At 41.3% G+C, this 17,406-nt stretch overlaps 1 protein-coding gene across 5 annotated transcripts in view; it reads left to right on the top strand.

Annotated features, from left to right (window-relative positions):
* Positions 1-17,406, top strand: part of IFT88 (intraflagellar transport 88) — a 105,720-nt gene that overhangs the window by 17,559 nt on the left and 70,755 nt on the right. For all 5 annotated transcript variants that reach the window (XR_006680430.1, XR_006680431.1, XM_004714829.4 and 2 more), the window contains exons 6-14: positions 345-408; positions 1,096-1,165; positions 2,048-2,138; positions 4,269-4,373; positions 5,974-6,076; positions 7,322-7,436; positions 9,817-10,048; positions 11,992-12,062; positions 16,413-16,499. Coding sequence is in view for 3 of the 5 variants with exons in the window: in XM_004714829.4 (XP_004714886.1) it covers positions 345-408; positions 1,096-1,165; positions 2,048-2,138; positions 4,269-4,373; positions 5,974-6,076; positions 7,322-7,436; positions 9,817-10,048; positions 11,992-12,062; positions 16,413-16,499 (938 nt within the window). In the remaining 2 variants the exon portion in view is untranslated. The remainder of the gene's footprint in view (positions 1-344; positions 409-1,095; positions 1,166-2,047; positions 2,139-4,268; positions 4,374-5,973; positions 6,077-7,321; positions 7,437-9,816; positions 10,049-11,991; positions 12,063-16,412; positions 16,500-17,406) is intronic.

A 17,406-nucleotide genomic window follows, 5' to 3' on the forward strand; every position in this document is an offset into this window, starting at 1 on the left:
GGCTTGTGTGAAGTTATGTGAGGTCCATTTTTCCTGTGCTGCCCTTTACACTCGCTTTTGTGCTGCTTCTCCAGGGCACATAGGAAACCAACCAAAAGTAGGGAATACACAAATCAATTCCTTTTCACCGTTTAAAACTGGGAGCTCCGATAAATCAAGGAATTGAACTGGTACAGGAGGAAGGGAAGCTCAAGACTGATAGGAGAGGAGGAAGAAGAGATAGGCAGATAGTGGTTGAACCTCAGTTTCAAGAACTTGAGCTCTTTGTGTGTCAGGCGCAGAACTGGCGAGAAGAGGTGGCTCATATTTAGGAATCCTATTGAAAATGGACTCTTCTCCTTTAGGATGGCGTCACTAGACCTATGACAGCGGTGAGAGCAGCTGGCTACACCAAAGCAGCTTTGAGAGGTTTGTTTGATCATCTTTACGAACCCTTTTGTTCTTCCAGTGGTTTTGTTTTTGCTGTTTGTGTGTGTGTATAAGTATTACCGCTTATTTTCAAGTCTCAATACCAGTGGTTATTAAACGCACCATTAAGAAAGAAAAGTGGTAAGGGCAATGTTCTCCATGCTAACTGGGTCAGCAGTTATGCCAGAGAACCATTTATGAAAATGCATTGAGCTCTCCAGTTACAGTGTATACATGTTATTTTACATAAATTATAGCACAATTAAACAATAAAGGTGGAAATTGTATTTGATCATAAAGGTTAGACCGAATTTTACATACATTACTGTGAAATAAATTACAGAATTAAGGAAAATTAAGAAGTCAATAGCTAGCTATTACTCAGAGTTGATAATTTAGAGTCCATAATAGGCATAGATAAGTGGGAGAAAGCGTAAATGCTGAAATAGTGTCTCATTTTGGTTTTTACATATTAACATACAAGTTTGATTTAAATGGTATTTTAAAGTATATTAAATGTCCTGATAAAAATGTTTATGTAATTACAATGAATACCATGTCTATATTTCACAAATTGATTTAAGCCATTTAGTAGGTAAATTTAGGCAACGTAAGCAGGAATTCATAATTTGATATTATGTTCACCCGTGCTGGATTACAAATGTGAGTTCTTGCATTGTGCCTCAGGCTCTGCCTTTGACCCCCTGGGCCAATCCAGGGGCCCTGCACCGCCTTTGGAAGCCAAAAACGAAGACAGGTACGCATGTTCTTATTCTCTTGGTTTGGTGGTGGTATAAATTTTGCTTTTTATTTTCCAAATGCATACGTTGTACATATTTCAAAGTTGGTATCAGCAAACAAACAGTACCCTGAGCTCTTGGATGGAAAAGTGAAATCGATCCTAAGAAGAATGGGTGCTCTGAGCAACTTTCTGGCATTATCCCCCTACTCCTCACTTAGCAACCCGGTTGGCTTCGAAATACCAGCCATACGATCATTGATGTCATACAACAAGGCAGGCTGACCACATAAGATCCCAGAATGGCAGATGATGGTATGATTACAGAAATGCCAAATTACACCATTACATAGCTGCCCGATCACTGAGAATCACGGCCCAGCCAAGTGGACACATAACCTTAGCCTCACCGCCACATTACTAGACCGCAGACAGTGGCATGCATTATCAGCAAATGTACCTCATTAATGCACAAAATAGTCAGATTTTTTTACTATTGCCATAAATGAGAAATGTCTGATAATGAGATAGTTAATAAATGAGGAGTGGAGTATAGGTGTGTTGAATTTGAAAATAGTTTTAATTTTGATGTCAACAGTTAATTCCTTTGAAGGCTAAATAGGGTTGTAACTGTAACAAGATATACTTATTTAAAAATATCTAAAAGAAGAAAAATTAAGAATACACATATTAACTGTTATTTTTTGCTTATCATGATAAATAATGTAGTTTTAATACTATATTCAATTTGCTTTTGCTTTTTAATACCATTTATGTGTCTTATTTATGACCTGTTCTCAAAGTTTTATATGATCGACAATATTAAAATGAAATTAAAATGTACTCTTATTAGTGCCTTAATGCTCAAAATATACCTTATTTTCTTTTCCCCTTCAATAGTCCTGAAGAAAAGATTAGACAATTAGAGAAAAAAGTAAATGAGTTGGTAGAAGAAAGCTGTGTTGCCAACAGTTGTGGAGACTTAAAACTGGTGAGTTCATGAAATCATAGGACTTCTGATTATGCAGTGATTATGTGTGTGTTTTCCTATAGCTACACATACAAGCTTTATATAGGAGGTACACAGAACAGTGTATGTATACATATATACGTTTGTTTTGCTTTTGACTGACCATAGGGCTTTAACCAAAGCAATGATTTTTAGAAACTAGAATTGTAACTGTGCTTCAGAAACTGATATCAAAATAATTAGCTGCTGTGTTAGTTTTTTTTCCCCCAAGTAGTTATTTTAGTAGTGAAACCTGGTTCTAGTGATGAGTTGTATGAGCCCCTAATAAAATGATAAAAAATAGAAAAGAAAAATGGTTCTAATGTGTTAACTAAATTTTGCAGTGAGGTGACTATTGGATTAGACTGTTAGGATAAGAAATAACAACCACCGGAGCACAATTGGCTGAGTAAATAATTGGGTTATTAATCGGCAAGGTTATCAATTCAAAACCATCGTCCTTTCCATGAGAGAAAGATGAGGACTTCTACTCCTGGGAAGAATTAGTCTTGGAGAACCGTGGGGACAATTCTGCCCTGTCCTGTCTGCTCGCTGGGTCACAGTCAACTTGATGGCAGTCAGTGAGAGGGACCCCGGAATGTTTTTTCCAAGTAAACTGCAAACTCATAGTTCTCTTTTCTAGACCACCACTGTACCTTTTTAAATTTACTGTGGTCACATTACTTGTTAAGTAGAAATGTGAACTAAATGGCCACTTTTATTATTAATAGAATTAGTGCTTCTTACCTGGTTATTAAAACCCTCCATGTTGACTGAATCTGGCCCCAAGGGAAGTCGATTCAAAGTTGTCAGCGTCCCCAGTAGAGAGAGGAGAGCTGAGGTCAGCGAACAAGAAAAGCCAAAGAGCAATTTGCCCTCAAGTTGATTTGCACTCATGGCGGTGTGATCTGTGGGCAGCATTGCACTCCAGAGCATTTTCCAGGCTCGGGGAGTCAGTTCAGTGTTGTTCATGTTCTGAGAATCGCTGGTCCATCGCTTTGTCATTCTGTGCGGGCTTGGGTGTTGCTGTGATGCTGGAAGCGGTGTCTCTGGTGTTTCAAATGCCAACTGGCCTACTCAAAGCGAAGAGGTTTCGTGGAGCTTCCAGACTAAGAACAGACTACCAAGAAGGAATAAGCTGTCCGTTTCTGAGGGACTGGCCACCAAAAACCTGACGAATCGCAGCAAAACGAATCGCAGCAAAACAAACATGGCCGGCGAGAGTGCCAGGTCGGAGGGCCCTGGACGTACTGAGGAACAGCTGCCCTCTCCGAGGGCGGTCCACCACAGAAGTGCTGTCTGCAGACATCCCTGTACTCGAGGATGAGTCTAGAGTCCCAGGGCTGTGCTTACTTGTTGGACGACTAACCACAAGGTCAGAAATTCAAAACCACCAGCCTCTCTGCAGGAGGTCCAAGAGGATTTCTACTCTAGGAGAGTCAACGGTCTGGTAAACCCACAGGGGCAGTTCTACCCTGACCTATTGGGTTGCTATGGGTTGCCATCAACTCAATGGCAGGGACCTTAGTTTCGGTTGGGTCTGAGCCTTTGGGTGGACATATCTTTTCTCTACCCTTTGGCAAATCCATAGAAGTGGAATAGCAGGTCATAGGGTAGTTAAAGGGCTTCTCTTTCACAGAATGGGAAAAGGAAAGTTTGAGGAAGAGATGGGACAGACTCCGGCACCCCAAGCACATCTCAGATGGCTGTGAGAGTGATTTCTATGGAGGTTGAGGATCTGGAAATTGATTCCAGGCCAGAGAGTCTACCTGCTAGTCCCTGCAAAGCATTCCTGCCTGCCCAGGAGGACAGTACTCCAAGGAGAAGACCGCTGCCCTGCTGAGCCCCCAGCCCTCCTCTGATTCCTGGCCTCTGCGTGGGCTCTGCCTCAGCAGGCATGCTGTCCCACAGGCATGTTAGGATGGTGCACTCATGTTTAAATCAAACATCCCAGTTCTTTTGTTTCTCATGGGAGTTTATGGTAATGCAGAGGATGAACCCAGAGAACCCGTGGATGGAAAGTGAGCTCATATCTAGAACAGGCATTTTGAAAATACATAAAATTTGATTAAAATTTTCAGGGGAGTTTACAAAGCACAATTTTTCTTGCAGGCCCTCGAAAAGGCAAAAGATGCTGGGAGGAAAGAGAGAGTCCTAGTAAGACAACGAGAACAAGTCACAACTCCAGAAAATATCAACTTAGACTTGACTTACTCGGTAAATATTGAAATACCAGCTGAGGAAAATTGTCCTGGCTCTGCTGTGTGGTTCCTAGTAGTCTTTTTGCTTTATTCATTCTTGTGCCCCAACCCCCCAGTCTTATTGGACACCAGGTACCCAGAATTACATTAATAGTAAGCCTCAGTACATGACACTCTTGTCTTTCATCTGTATGAGGTGTCAATGGAATCAGATATCAGACATCAAAGACCCAAAACAAGACAAAACAAAAATCATATCAATGTGACTGAGGGGGCGTGCAGAGTAGAGATCCCAAGCCCATCAGTAGTCAGTTGGACATCCCGTGTCAGAAGGGCCACAAGGAAGAGATTAGCCAGTCAAGATGCAGTATAGCATCAACGAAACATAAAATTCTCCTCTCGTTCTTTAATGCTTTCACCACCACCACCCCCGCCCTCAAATCATGACCCCAATTTTACCTTACAAATCTGGCTAGAGCAGAGCATGCACACTGGTACAGATAAGAGCTAGAAACACAGGGAATCCAGGACAGATAAACCATTCAGGACCAGTAATGAGAGTAGCCATACCGTGGAGGGAAGGGGAGGGAGGGGAAGGGGAAAGGAGGGGAGGGGAGGGAAGGGAAGAGAAGGGGTAATGGGGAACAATCATAAGGATCTACATATATCCTCCTCCCAGGGGGACAGACAACAGAAAAGTGGGTGAAGGGAGACAGCGGTTGGTATAATACATGAAAAAATAATAATTTATAAATGATCAAGGGTTCATGAGGGAGGGAGGGAGGGAGGGAGTGGGGAAAATGAGGAGCCGATACCAAGGGCTCAAGTAGAAGGAAAATGTTTTGAAAATGATGATGGCAACATATGTACAGAGACAATGGATATATGTATGGACTGTGATAAGAGCTGTAAGAGCCCTCAATAAAATGATTTTAAAAAGGGATGTTGAAAAACAACCTAACACCTCCCATTTCTAACAAAATATCTTTAATTCTGAAAATTTCCAAGATCTTTAAAAGGATATATTTTCAGTGGAAGAAACTTTAAAAGCTAAATAAATTGAGGGAAAGGCCATTTGAAACTTTGAATAAGAAGCACCTTAAAAATGGTTACTGTTTGTAATGAATATTTTTAAATGGCATGGGATATTTTGATTAAGGAATAACAACTTTTACTTTAAAAGATATGACTCAAATTATAATTTTGTATATGGAAAAATGCTATAAAATGCTTCCCTGATAAAATTTAAGGCTCAAGATAATTTCCATGCTGTTTTATAACTATTTATAAAGTTAATTTAGTTATTTTCATCACCAGGAATAATAATATGTATGTATTCTTTATAGGCCATCTTGAGACTGGTGGGCAAATAATATTTCAGTGAAATAATATTTCATACCTAGAAAATGAAGGTGAAACTTAGAGTTCAGATCTCCTGATCTTACTGTTGGATACCAACTATTTCTGTGTAAACCCTCCCCCGGCCCAAGTTGTTAGATATTCTGATGTAAAAGGGAACTTGGTTGTTGGATTTTAATATCTAGAAATATTGCAGGCCAAAGGACCTGACGTAGTCATTATGGGTTTGTTTGTTTGGGGCATGTTTTCCTCCTTAGGTTCTTTTCAACCTGGCCAGTCAGTACTCAGCCAATGAGATGTATGCCGAAGCCCTGAACACGTACCAAGTGATCGTGAAGAACAAGATGTTCAGCAACACAGGTACGTGTAGAGCACTAGTGCTTTTGGAAAAGTTGAGTTTTTGTGATGTTACTTGGCATCTCGCCTCACTTTCTGCTTTATAATGAAATAAACGAGCCCTGGTAACTTAGTGGTCTACGCCCTGAGCTGCTAACCACAAGGTCAGTGGTTTGAACCCACCAGCTGCTCCATGGAGAAAGTTGAGGCTGGCTGCTCACATGGAGATTTACAGCCTACAGTTACCCTGCCCTGTGAGGTCTCTGTGAGTCAGAATTGACTCAATGGCCCTGAATTTGGGGTTATTTTTGGTATTATAAAGTGAATGATTCGTTAAGCAAATTTCTATTTATGATGGGATTGCTCTGCTTCAAAATCTTATCTATATGAAAATACAAATAAAAATGAAATGCTTAGTTGCTAGAAGATATCCTGCCAAAAGTAATCCGTGACTGGCTGTTGCCAAGTCTAACCTAACCTAGAACCACCAGTGTGTGTCCCCCGGCACAGTGCCCCGGAGGGTTTTCTGAGGTGTAATCACCAGGCCTTTCCCCTCCAGTGAACTTGAACTTCCAGCTTTCCAGGTCACAGCCAAACACGGTAACCCTCTGTACCGACTCCGGGCTCCCGATCGAACCTGCTTTCCCTGGTGTGTAAAGATCCTCGGAGACGCCAGCTTCTCTAGTCTCTAATGTCTTGGTCCCTGTGTTAGAGTTCACTGGAATCATTTTCCGTAGTGCCATATTAAAATGAATGCTGCATAGTCATATTGAATTTTAAATGTCTGCCATTCTTTTTAAGCCCCACATTTTTCTTAAAAGAATGACACTTTTATATCACCTAGATCATGGGCTCCCACACGATTTGGCCCACCACCACCTGTTCAGGAAAACTTTGTGCTGTAGCCCATCCTCCAGGGTACAACGTAGCTGCTGGTTTCTGCAGCCCCCAAGGATCGTTCCAGGGCCCCCAGAGGGGTGGTATCACTCATTTTGGGAAACACTGATCTAAATCTATTGTTTTCCAGTCATATTTTCATGACGCATCAGTCTTCAACTCTCCTGCCTCACAGAATAGTGTGCACATAGGTGAAAGTAGTGTGGCTGTTTTAAAGCTGGACTCTAGGTAGAATCTAAAACTTTGCATGTTGAAAAAAATATCCAAAAATATGAGTTAAAGTCAACTAAAAACTAAAAGACTTTAGAAAAAGTGAAGGAAAAAAAAACCCACCCTAGATTATTATACATTTACTACTTTTATTTTAATTAGGAAGACTGAAGGTGAATATGGGAAATATTTATTTAAAGCAGAGAAATTATTCCAAAGCCATTAAATTCTACCGGATGGCATTAGATCAGATTCCAAGTGTCTATAAAGAAATGAGGTAAGTTTGTGATAATTTTATAAAATCGGATTAGTGTTTTTTGTGTGGTTTTGTTTAGAAACTACAAAACACTTCTGACCTATTATTAGTGGGTCAATGTTTGGAGGTGTTTCTACATAAGAGGTTTCAGATTTTTGTCCTAACTGTAGTGTTTTGATCTGTTTCCTTGTAGCTACTTGCAAACATTTGTGTAGCCGCTAAGGTAAAAGACATAAGACATGATTAAATGGGAGGGGAAAAATAGCCTACTGCCCTATGAAGGGACTAACTGTGCAGACCATTAACATCACAACGTTATGGGGTCATAAAATAAAATTGCAGTCTTCCAGAACACAGTAGACCCCAGTATGCAAGGCTAGAAAGTTCTAGTTCTTTATGCCCTTGCTGTAGCTTGAGAGTGAAATCACAGCACGAGGGGCAGACTTCTGGACCTCCAGAGAAGAGCCGAGGAGGACAAGAAGAGCAGGGTGTCGTCTGTTCCTATGAAGGAGCACGTCCGCAGAGCAATGGTAACTTACCGGGTGGTCTGCTGCTGAGAGAGCAGCATTGGACATTTGGCCATACTGACCCTCTAGATGGATCTCCTCTCTGGAAAAACTATTTATAGATGTCACATTTGATGATATGTTGTCCATTGTACAGGATACTTTATTATTATCAGCAACGGCTCTATTGTCACAAAACAGCTATAAGATATAGTGCCCATGAAGTGCTTCTAACCTAGTTGAGGGTTAGAAATTGGGCAGTTTAGAAGAAGATAGTAATGTGAGAGACGTGTGTAAGGTGCTTCATAACTGAGACAGTAATTGAAGTGCTACAGCAGTTGGGTTGAGGGGATAATTACTGAGAACCAGAATGGTCAAGAAAGGCTGTCTGAGATAAGATTACTTAAGGAAGGAAGGAAGAACATTCCAGATAAAGGGTCACATTTCATGTGAAAGGCCAGGGAAGTCACAGTGTTCATGATCTGATCAAAGAATAAATGAATTTTTAGAAACGGATTACATGGAGGATTGATTAGAAATACAATGAAATCACATCCAGTGGAATGGCTGTAATAGGAAAGCCAGACAACAGCAAGTGCTGGTGTGGACACAGAGAAATTGGAGCCATGCACTGGATGTGTCAAATGGTACAGCTGCTTTGGGAAGTAGGAAGTGTCATAAAAGATGAAGCACCGATGTGCTGTACAACAAGGAATCTCACTCCTACATGTAAACCCAAGAACATTTTCAACATGTTACAATAGCTTGTTTGCAAATGTTCATAGCAGCATTATTCTTAATAGTTCAGAATTGGACGGAGTCCAGGAACAGGAGTGGGAACAGCGATACCAGAAGGGAAGGGGAGGAGGGAGAGGAGGGGAGGAAAGGGAACGATCGCAATGACTGACACATAACCACACACACCCTCCAGGGGAACGAACAACAGAAACCACGGGGGAAGGGAGACAGCGGTCGGTGTGAGATATGAAAATAATAATAATTTATCAAGGGGTCATGAAGGTGGGAGGGGGGGAAAGAGGAGCTGATACCAAGGGCTAAAATGCCTAGAAAAGAATGATGGCAACATATGTACAAATGTGCTTGATACAATTGATGTATAGGTTGTTGTAAGAGTCCACAATAAAATGATCTCTAATAAAAAACTTTTTTTAAAGATCAAAAGGGCAGTATTTGCTCATGGACAAAGTTCACAGGGTTAGGAAAGAAAGGAATGGAAAGAGGAAACAGGGAGAAAATAGGATGAGTGATAGGAATTGAAATACCGTAGATAAGTTGAAACAAAATATATATCGTTTCTAATGTAAAACTGATGATCTACTCCGTAAACCTTCTCCTAAATCACAATCAAAAGAAAAAAGGCCAAAAAGAAGTGGAAGCAAACTAAATGCTCATCAACTAGGCAATCAAAACAAAGTGTGCTATATCCATACTATTCGGCAATACAAGAGGCAGCACTGAGACATGCTTACACCCTGGGTGAACCTTGAAAATCAGTAAAATGTTGAGTCAAAGTTAGACACAAGAGGCCACATTTTGCAGGATTCTATTTATGTACAAACACGTTACATTAGTGGTTGGTTAGTGTTAGGGGTGCCAATTGGCTCAGGCTTTCACTTTAGGATGTTGGAAATTATTTAAAATAAGATTGTGGCTATGGCTGTACAACTGTGTAAATGCAGTGATACGCATTGAATCATACACTGACAAGTGAGTTTCATAGCGTCTAAATTAAATTATACGTAGTGCCACTTTAACAATGTTTTAAGCAGTGGGAAAGAGCAGGAGGAAAGGCTGGATGTGGGATTCCAGGCCCTGAATGCCAGGCTCAAAGAGTTCAGCCTTTTAAAACTAACCTTGTGCTTCTCTTCCGTTAGGATTAAAATAATGCAGAACATTGGCGTGACGTTTATTAAGACTGGCCAGTACTCGGATGCAGTTAATTCATTAGAGCACATAATGAGCATGGCGCCGAATCTGAAGGCTGGCTTCAACTTGATCCTCAGTTATTTTGCGGTTGGGGACCGCGAGAAAATGAAGAAGGCTTTCCAAAAGTTGATCGCAGTTCCATTAGAAGTTGATGAAGACGATAAATATATTTCACCAAGTGTGAGTATGAAGGCTGTTAGGTGGCCAGCTCTGAGTTCTCCGTGGTGTCCTGCTCCCAGAAAGAGGAAGGCTGAAGCAGTGGCCTCACAGGTGTCTACAGCCCTCCATCAATGCGTTATATCAGTGAGGTGTATTTCATTGTTATTTAAACCAAGCTTGAAATGGGCTTGCGATTATTGTTAAAACAGACTGAAGAATATAAAAAACAAGACCAAAAAAACTGTAAGAGATGTCATACCCATCATTAGAGTCGTTCCTTGAAAGAGGAAGTCCCCAAATCCTTGTCAAGGCCCTTTTCCGTCAATGTCTCAGCAGGGGGGACCTACACCACATGTGAAGAATGAAAAGGCAATCCCGGTCCTTAGTCCGAGAGCAAAGCAGTGTGTTCAGTTATCCAAAGCCATGCTATTCAAAGAGCTGGGAGAATCGTATGTAATAAACACAGACACGTGCACATTAGAAAATAGAAACCACGATGGAAACAGTAGTTTCTGGACAATGAGAGTCTTTTCTTTCCTACTGGTTTTCAAATATCATCCAGATTTTTACACATAAATTGTTGTTATGCTACCATACTATTTTATATTTAGTCAATAGATGTGCATTTGCCTTTGTAGATCAAAGCAGTAGAGTAGCATTCACTTTATATAGTTGCACATGTCTTTTAGAATCGTGGTTAAAGGGTCTAGGTTACGAGCCCAGGCTGCCTGATTGTACCACTGAGTAATTAAACTCCATGCCTTGATTCTTTAAATGTAAAATGGACTGCTAGCAATAACCTACATTGTAGTGGGGTGATGAGAATCAAATGAGTTAATTCGTGTAAATTACTTTAAAAGTTCTTGCAATGTAGTTACGTACTGAGTAAATGGTTGCAAGTATATTTTGTTCTCATGAGGAAAAATACATGTTGCAAAAACATCATCTATGTTCTTAATAGAGGGTACAAGGATCACCCTAAACAATTGATGATCACTATCGTATTTACATTTGAGCTCATAAATTACAGTATTATAACTTTGTATGAGTAGCCATACCTTGTACAAGCCCTACCTTGTACCTTTCCCAAAAAGTTTGTGAGTAAAATGAAAAGATAATGGGAGTTTTTCTTTTTGCTACAAAAATCACAGGAATCTTTATTAAAAAATCAAAATGTGAAGCTATTGTTTTTTTGACATAAACACCATCTGAAAACAGTGTTTCTGTCTAACTCTTCCCCCAAATAATTCTTCACTCTTACTTATATTTGCATCACATCAAAATGGCAGGCTTTGTATCCCCAGGGGCCTGTGTTCCTTTCCAATGGTTCTTGGACTTTTAGGAACAAAAGAAATCAGAAGGGACAAGATGAGGATTTAGGGTTTGCTTGCTGCCCATCAAAGAATGAGCAAGTACATTGTGATGGGAAATTCCTCATGCAACTTTCTTAGCTTTTTCTCACAATGCAGTTTTCCAACCATTGTGAAACTTCCTCCTATGGAATTATGCTTATCTTGTTGTCATTCAAGAAAACCCCGTGGGACTCTCCAAAGACAATTGCAATAATCTCCTGAGCTAATCTGACGCTGGGGACTCCAGGATGATCACTAATCCCTGTTTCAGTTTGGTTTCTCGTCTTTGTTGAGGATCAGTGTACTGCATCGGCCGCATCTGCCTTCTTGCCTAATCCAGTCCTGCAGCTTCTCCACCAACAGGAGCAAGCCCCTCATAGTTGGTCCTTTTCCTTCCACCCTTTTTTATCAGCTGGTCAGAAACAGTGTTAGTTCAGCAGGTCATCAGAAATATGAAAAAAAATTGTTCTACTCTGCCTAAGAGAGGATCATTTAGGAAGATTTTATTGTTCCACTTTATACTATGAGTTAGTGCTGAGGTTAATTATAAATTCAAATTCTTACTTTTTGCTTCTAGATTACTCATTTTTCCCCCCAATTTTATTTCTCCAGGATGATCCTCATACTAACCTAGTGATTGAAGCTATAAAAAATGATAATCTAAGGCAAATGGAACGTGAAAGGTAATATTTGGAGTATTTAATCATTAACATAGTTTCAATGTTTATAAAATAGTTAATTATGCATTATACTTTATGAAATATGTTTATTATGCTTGATTTTTTAAAAATCATTTTATTGGGGCTTGTACAATTCTTATCACAATCCATACATACATACATTGTCAAGCACAGTTGTACATTTGTTGCCATTATCATTATCATTGCCTTCTACTTGAGCCCTTAATATCAGCACCTCATTTCCCTCCCTCTTCCCCCTTCCCCCTCCCTCATGAACCCTTCATAATTCATAAATTATTATTTTGTCACCTCTTACGCTGTCCGACATCTCCCTATGCCCCCTTCTCTGTTGTCCATCCCCAGGGAGGAGGTCATACGTAGACTCTTGTCATCCGTTGCTCGCTGTGTTTTTTGAACAGTGCTGTTGTTTCACCATTTCTATACTGCATTCTTTCTTCCACTTCAAAATAATCTCAATTCTTCATGCTAATTTGCCCAATTATTCTTACTTAATTCTTTCTATTTCTGTGTAACTTGCTTTTAATTTTCATTTGGTGCAATTGGAACTTTGCTTAATAGCCTTATTTCAGAAACTATGTCTTTATATATTTTTATCCTACCCCTGCAATTAGATTTCAACTCTCAGCAAAAATTCTCTCTATTGTTTCTTCTCTCCAGCCACAAACCAAATATAGTCTGAGAGTTTAAATATTTCTTGACTATCAACAGGTATATTAAGTGTATACAAGCTCCTAGTGGCACAAATGGTTAAATGCTTGATTACTAGTTAAGAGTTTGAGGGTTTAAACCTGCCCAAGGGTGCCTTGGGAGATGGGCCTGGTGGTCTGCTTCCTAAAGGACACCACCTTGAAAATGTTAAGGATTCCACAGCCCTCCTCTGCCCACATGCCATCCCCAGGAGTCAGATGTGGATCAATAGCAAGGAGCAAGAATTTAGGAGTACGTCACTTGATGGCTGTCCCTTAAGGTTCAAGAATTAGATTAACTGAAGACAAGTGGGCACATAAGCAAATGTGGTGAAGAAAGCTGATGGTGCCCAGCTATCAAAAGATATAGAGTTTGGGGTTTTAAAGGTTTGAAGATAAACATGCAGCCATCTAGCTCAGAAGCAACAAAGCCCACATGGACGAGCACATCAGCCTGTGTGATCATGAAGTGTCGAAAAGATCAGTTATCAGGCATCAAAGAACAAAAAAATCATATCATTGTGAATGAGGGGGAGTGCGGAGTAGGGATCCAAAGCCCATCTGTAGGCAACTGGACATTCTCTTACAGAAGGGTCTCAGAGAGGAGACAAGCCAGTCGGGGTGCAGTGTAGCACAACTTTCCCCTCACCCATTTTCCTGTTGTCCGTTCCCCAGGGAGGTTATATGTAGATCCTTGTAATCGGTTCCCCCTTTCTACCCCACCCTCCTTCCACCCTCCCGGTATCACCACTCTCCGCACTGGTCCTGAAGGGATCATCTGTCCTGGATTCCCTGTGTTTCCAATTACTATCTGTACCAGTGTACATCCTCTGGTCTAGCCAGATTTGTAAGGTAGAATTGGACACTGTAAGACAAAAAAATAATGATTTATAGATTATCAAGGGTTCCTGAGGGAGGGGGGAGCAGGGAGGGAGGGGGGGAAATGAGTTGATACCAAGAGCTCAGGTAGAAAGTAAATGTTTTGAGAATGATGATGGCAACAAATGTACAAATGTGCTTGACACAATGGATGGATGTGTGGACTGTGATAAGAGTTGTATGAACCCCCAATAAAATTATTTTCTTTTTTAAAAAAAGGGAAAAAACTCCTGAAAAGCAAAAAAAAAAAAAATTAGATTAGCTCTAAAAATAAAACTGACATAAGCTTTAGGTAGGTGATGAGAGAGTCGGAGAAAGAATAGATATTTTAAACACAATTAAAACTCTGGACATTATATATAAAGCCAATAGTAGAATGGTGGAGGGAATAAGGCTTCCTGGCTAAGGAACTTGGGACCCCAGGACACGATGGCCAGTTCTCCCATCGATTCCCGTATCTCAAACGTGGAGTTGAAGATGACGACAACCAGACCGCACAGAACAAAAGACAAGAAGAGCCTCACAAGACAAAAGAAAAAGACGACAATGACAAGACTACAGTGACTGTTGTGCTCCAGCAGCACAAACCACCAAGTGCTGAACGATGGCTAGCGACAGGTTGGTGGTTCGATCCAGAAGTATCAGAAGACAGGCCTGGTGACCCGCTTCGGAAAGGTCCCGGCCTCCGAAACTTTATGGAACAGTTCGATTCTGCGCACACGGCATTGCCATGAGTCAGAGCAACTCTGTGGCAACGCACAACAAAAACAGTGTGCCAGCTAAGGCCGAGTGGGGAGCCTAAACCTCCAATCTTGTAAGACACTAGTGAGCCCCCTCAAGGCCCCTGCTGGAGTGGTATCAGAGAAGACCAGACTGGAAGTCGGAACTTTGATCTCAGGGGCTGGTATTGGGTCACCCCCACCTCCAACCTCAGCATGGGGTGAGTGCAGCACACCTGGCAATCCTGCACGGTCACCCAGCCCCAACGTAAGCGTCTCCTCTCCCCTGGTGGGGTCAGAGGCAGCCTAGTGCAGTCAGGACATTCCCCCTCACACCGTGGTAACAAAGCTACCTCCAATATGGTGTCCGTGGAGAGGAGAGAAGCAGGGACACTCACCATTGCCAGCAGAACGGAGCCCACCTACTGCCCTTACAGGCCCATATTGATTGAGAATCACTCATCAGACCAACAACCAGAAAGATCTCAAACTGAAATAAAATCATAAACACCAGCTGCACGACACCAAATTCTAGAGTCATCAACAAAGACTATAAACGATGATTTTTTAAAAATGCTTCAGCAAGCTTTATGAACATGCTTGAAATAAATAAGGAAAACATTGAAAGTCTCAGGGAAGAAATAGAATCTCAGCAAAAAACCCCGAAGGTGTAAAGAAAAGCCAAGTGGAGTTTCAGAAGTGAGAAATACAGTAACTGCAAAGAAAACCTCGGGTGGGTTCCACAGCAGGAGGGCAGAGAAGAACCCAGTGCACCGACAAACAGAGCAACAAATGAAGTAGTCTGCACGACAGAGAGAAAGCGTTCCAGAATGAAGGGAAATGAAGAGACTTGTAAAGGGAGGAAGATCAAGGATGTTGTTGCCAACAGACCTACCCTGAGTTGGAAAGGAAATGAAAAAGTGCAAGCTGTGGGCCATCAGGGAGGAAGCAAGGACAAGGCAGCACATGCAGGGTCCATGTAATAGGCTCTCCTCCTCCTCTCGAGTTTTCTAAGTATTGTTAACTGGTGGGGATGGGGGTGGGGGGATGGGGTGGTTTTGGGCAAATACTGAAGTCAAGCGTTTTGTTTTACTGGGACCAACAATCATGCCCGTGAAAGGAGCAGTCAAAATCTAACGTACCGTATATACTCATGTATAAGCCGAGTATGTTGGCACATTTTCAATGCAATTTTTGTGGTAAAGTTAGGTGCCTCAGCTGATATTCGGTCGGCTTATACTCAAGTATATACGGTTAGAATAGGCAAATCTGCTGCAAAAGACCTCGTCCAAAACTCAAACCAAAGTTACTGCCATCGAGTCGATGCCACTCATAGCAACCCTATAGGACCGCGTAGAACTGTCCCTGTGGGTCTCCGAGATTGCAACTCTTCATGGAAGTAGAAAGCCACCTCTTTCCCCCAAGGAGCGACAGGTGGTTTTGAACTGCTGGCCTTGCAGATCACAGCCCAACACTTAACGACTATAATGTGAAAAAGCAAAAATGTCACTTTGAGAAAAGTGGTTATGCATTGGGCTGAGCAGTTCAAAATCTCTAGCCAGCTCCTTGGGAGAAAGTCAAGGCTTTCTACTCCCATACCGAGTTACAATCTCAGAAACTCACAAGGGGAATTCTACCTTGACCTACACGGGCACCATGAGTCAGAATTGACTCGGTGGCTGTGAGTTTACTTTGGTTTGGATCAAGCCTTCCAGGAGCCCTGGTGCCTTGGTGGGTTGGGAGTGGTTGGGCCGCTAACCAGAAGGCAGCAGTTCGGAACCACCAGCCGCTCTGTGGAAGACGCAGCTTTTCCGTCTCAGAAACCCATGGGCCGTTCTCCCCTGTCCTGTAGGGAGGCTCATCATGAGTCCTCATTGACGCGATGGCAGCAAGTTTGGGTTGTTGTTTTGAATCCAAAGTTCCACAGGCTTTTTTGTAGTACTCATCATGTAATGTAGCGTTCATAACGTTGACATTTAAATTTTTTTTAAAAAATCCAAATTCTTTTCATACTGTGTTCCTAAAGATAACTTCTTTGTTTGCTATAGGAAAGCAATGGCAGAAAAATACATCATGACAGCGGCCAAACTCATCGCTCCAGTCATTGAAACCTCTTTTGCTGTGGGTTACGACTGGTAAGAGAATTTCAGTCTAACAAGCACAGCGTTTTCATAATTTTCACTTTTCTTGACCTAAAATTAAAATTGTTACTGGAGACATGAGTCAGATCATCAAGAATAATGATTTGTACTTTTCAGATAAATGTTTAGATTCATATGACAGGCATAACACTCTGAGAAGATATTTATCTCATACTCAGGGCCTGGTCTTGCCATTTGATGAGGTTCACTGCTCTCCCTTTACAAATTAACCAGCTGCGCCTGCTCTCGTTGCAGTTTCTTTTCTCATTTTCCCCTGTTCTGCCTTACATGTGTTACCAGTACTAACGGCTCTAGCTCAAGTGGTAACTGTCTCACCTGAAAAGACAGAGTTGTGCACTTGGGAAACGTGTATGTTAAATGCGTAATTGAATTTGGTTTATGCTTCCATCCAATCTCTGCTTGGATTGTCCTGGCGTTCATTTGTTTTGAGTATAAGAAGATTCTTTCTTTTGTCCAACCCAAATTTGCTCCTCAGGAACCCGTTTGCTGTGATCTGTTGTGCAAACAGATGGCATAATACTGTGATCTTTCCATCCAGAATGTATGTCTGTGGTTAGAACATCGGAGTACAGGCGAGTTCCGGGACCTTGGTTTTCGGATTGCCTTTCATGTTTCTGGTGGAGCACTCTTTCCGATTCTGATCCATTATGTCAGTTCCTTCGAGTTCATTTTCCATTTGAATCTCATTGCCTTCCTGTTGTTTGGGTTTTTTTTATATTTTTGTCACAGGTTTAGGTTTGCAAATTTTTTTAAATAATCATTTTATTAGGGGCTCATACAACTCATCACAATCCGTACATACATTTGTGTCCAGCACATTAGTACATATGTTGACCATCATTCTCACAATACCTGCTTTCCACTTGAGCCCTTGGTATCA

The sequence above is a fragment of the Echinops telfairi genome, unplaced genomic scaffold (genome assembly GCF_000313985.2).
Source record: "Echinops telfairi isolate 266 unplaced genomic scaffold, ASM31398v2 ScPeMD7_2565;HRSCAF=3150, whole genome shotgun sequence".
Taxonomy (NCBI): domain Eukaryota; kingdom Metazoa; phylum Chordata; class Mammalia; order Afrosoricida; family Tenrecidae; genus Echinops; species Echinops telfairi.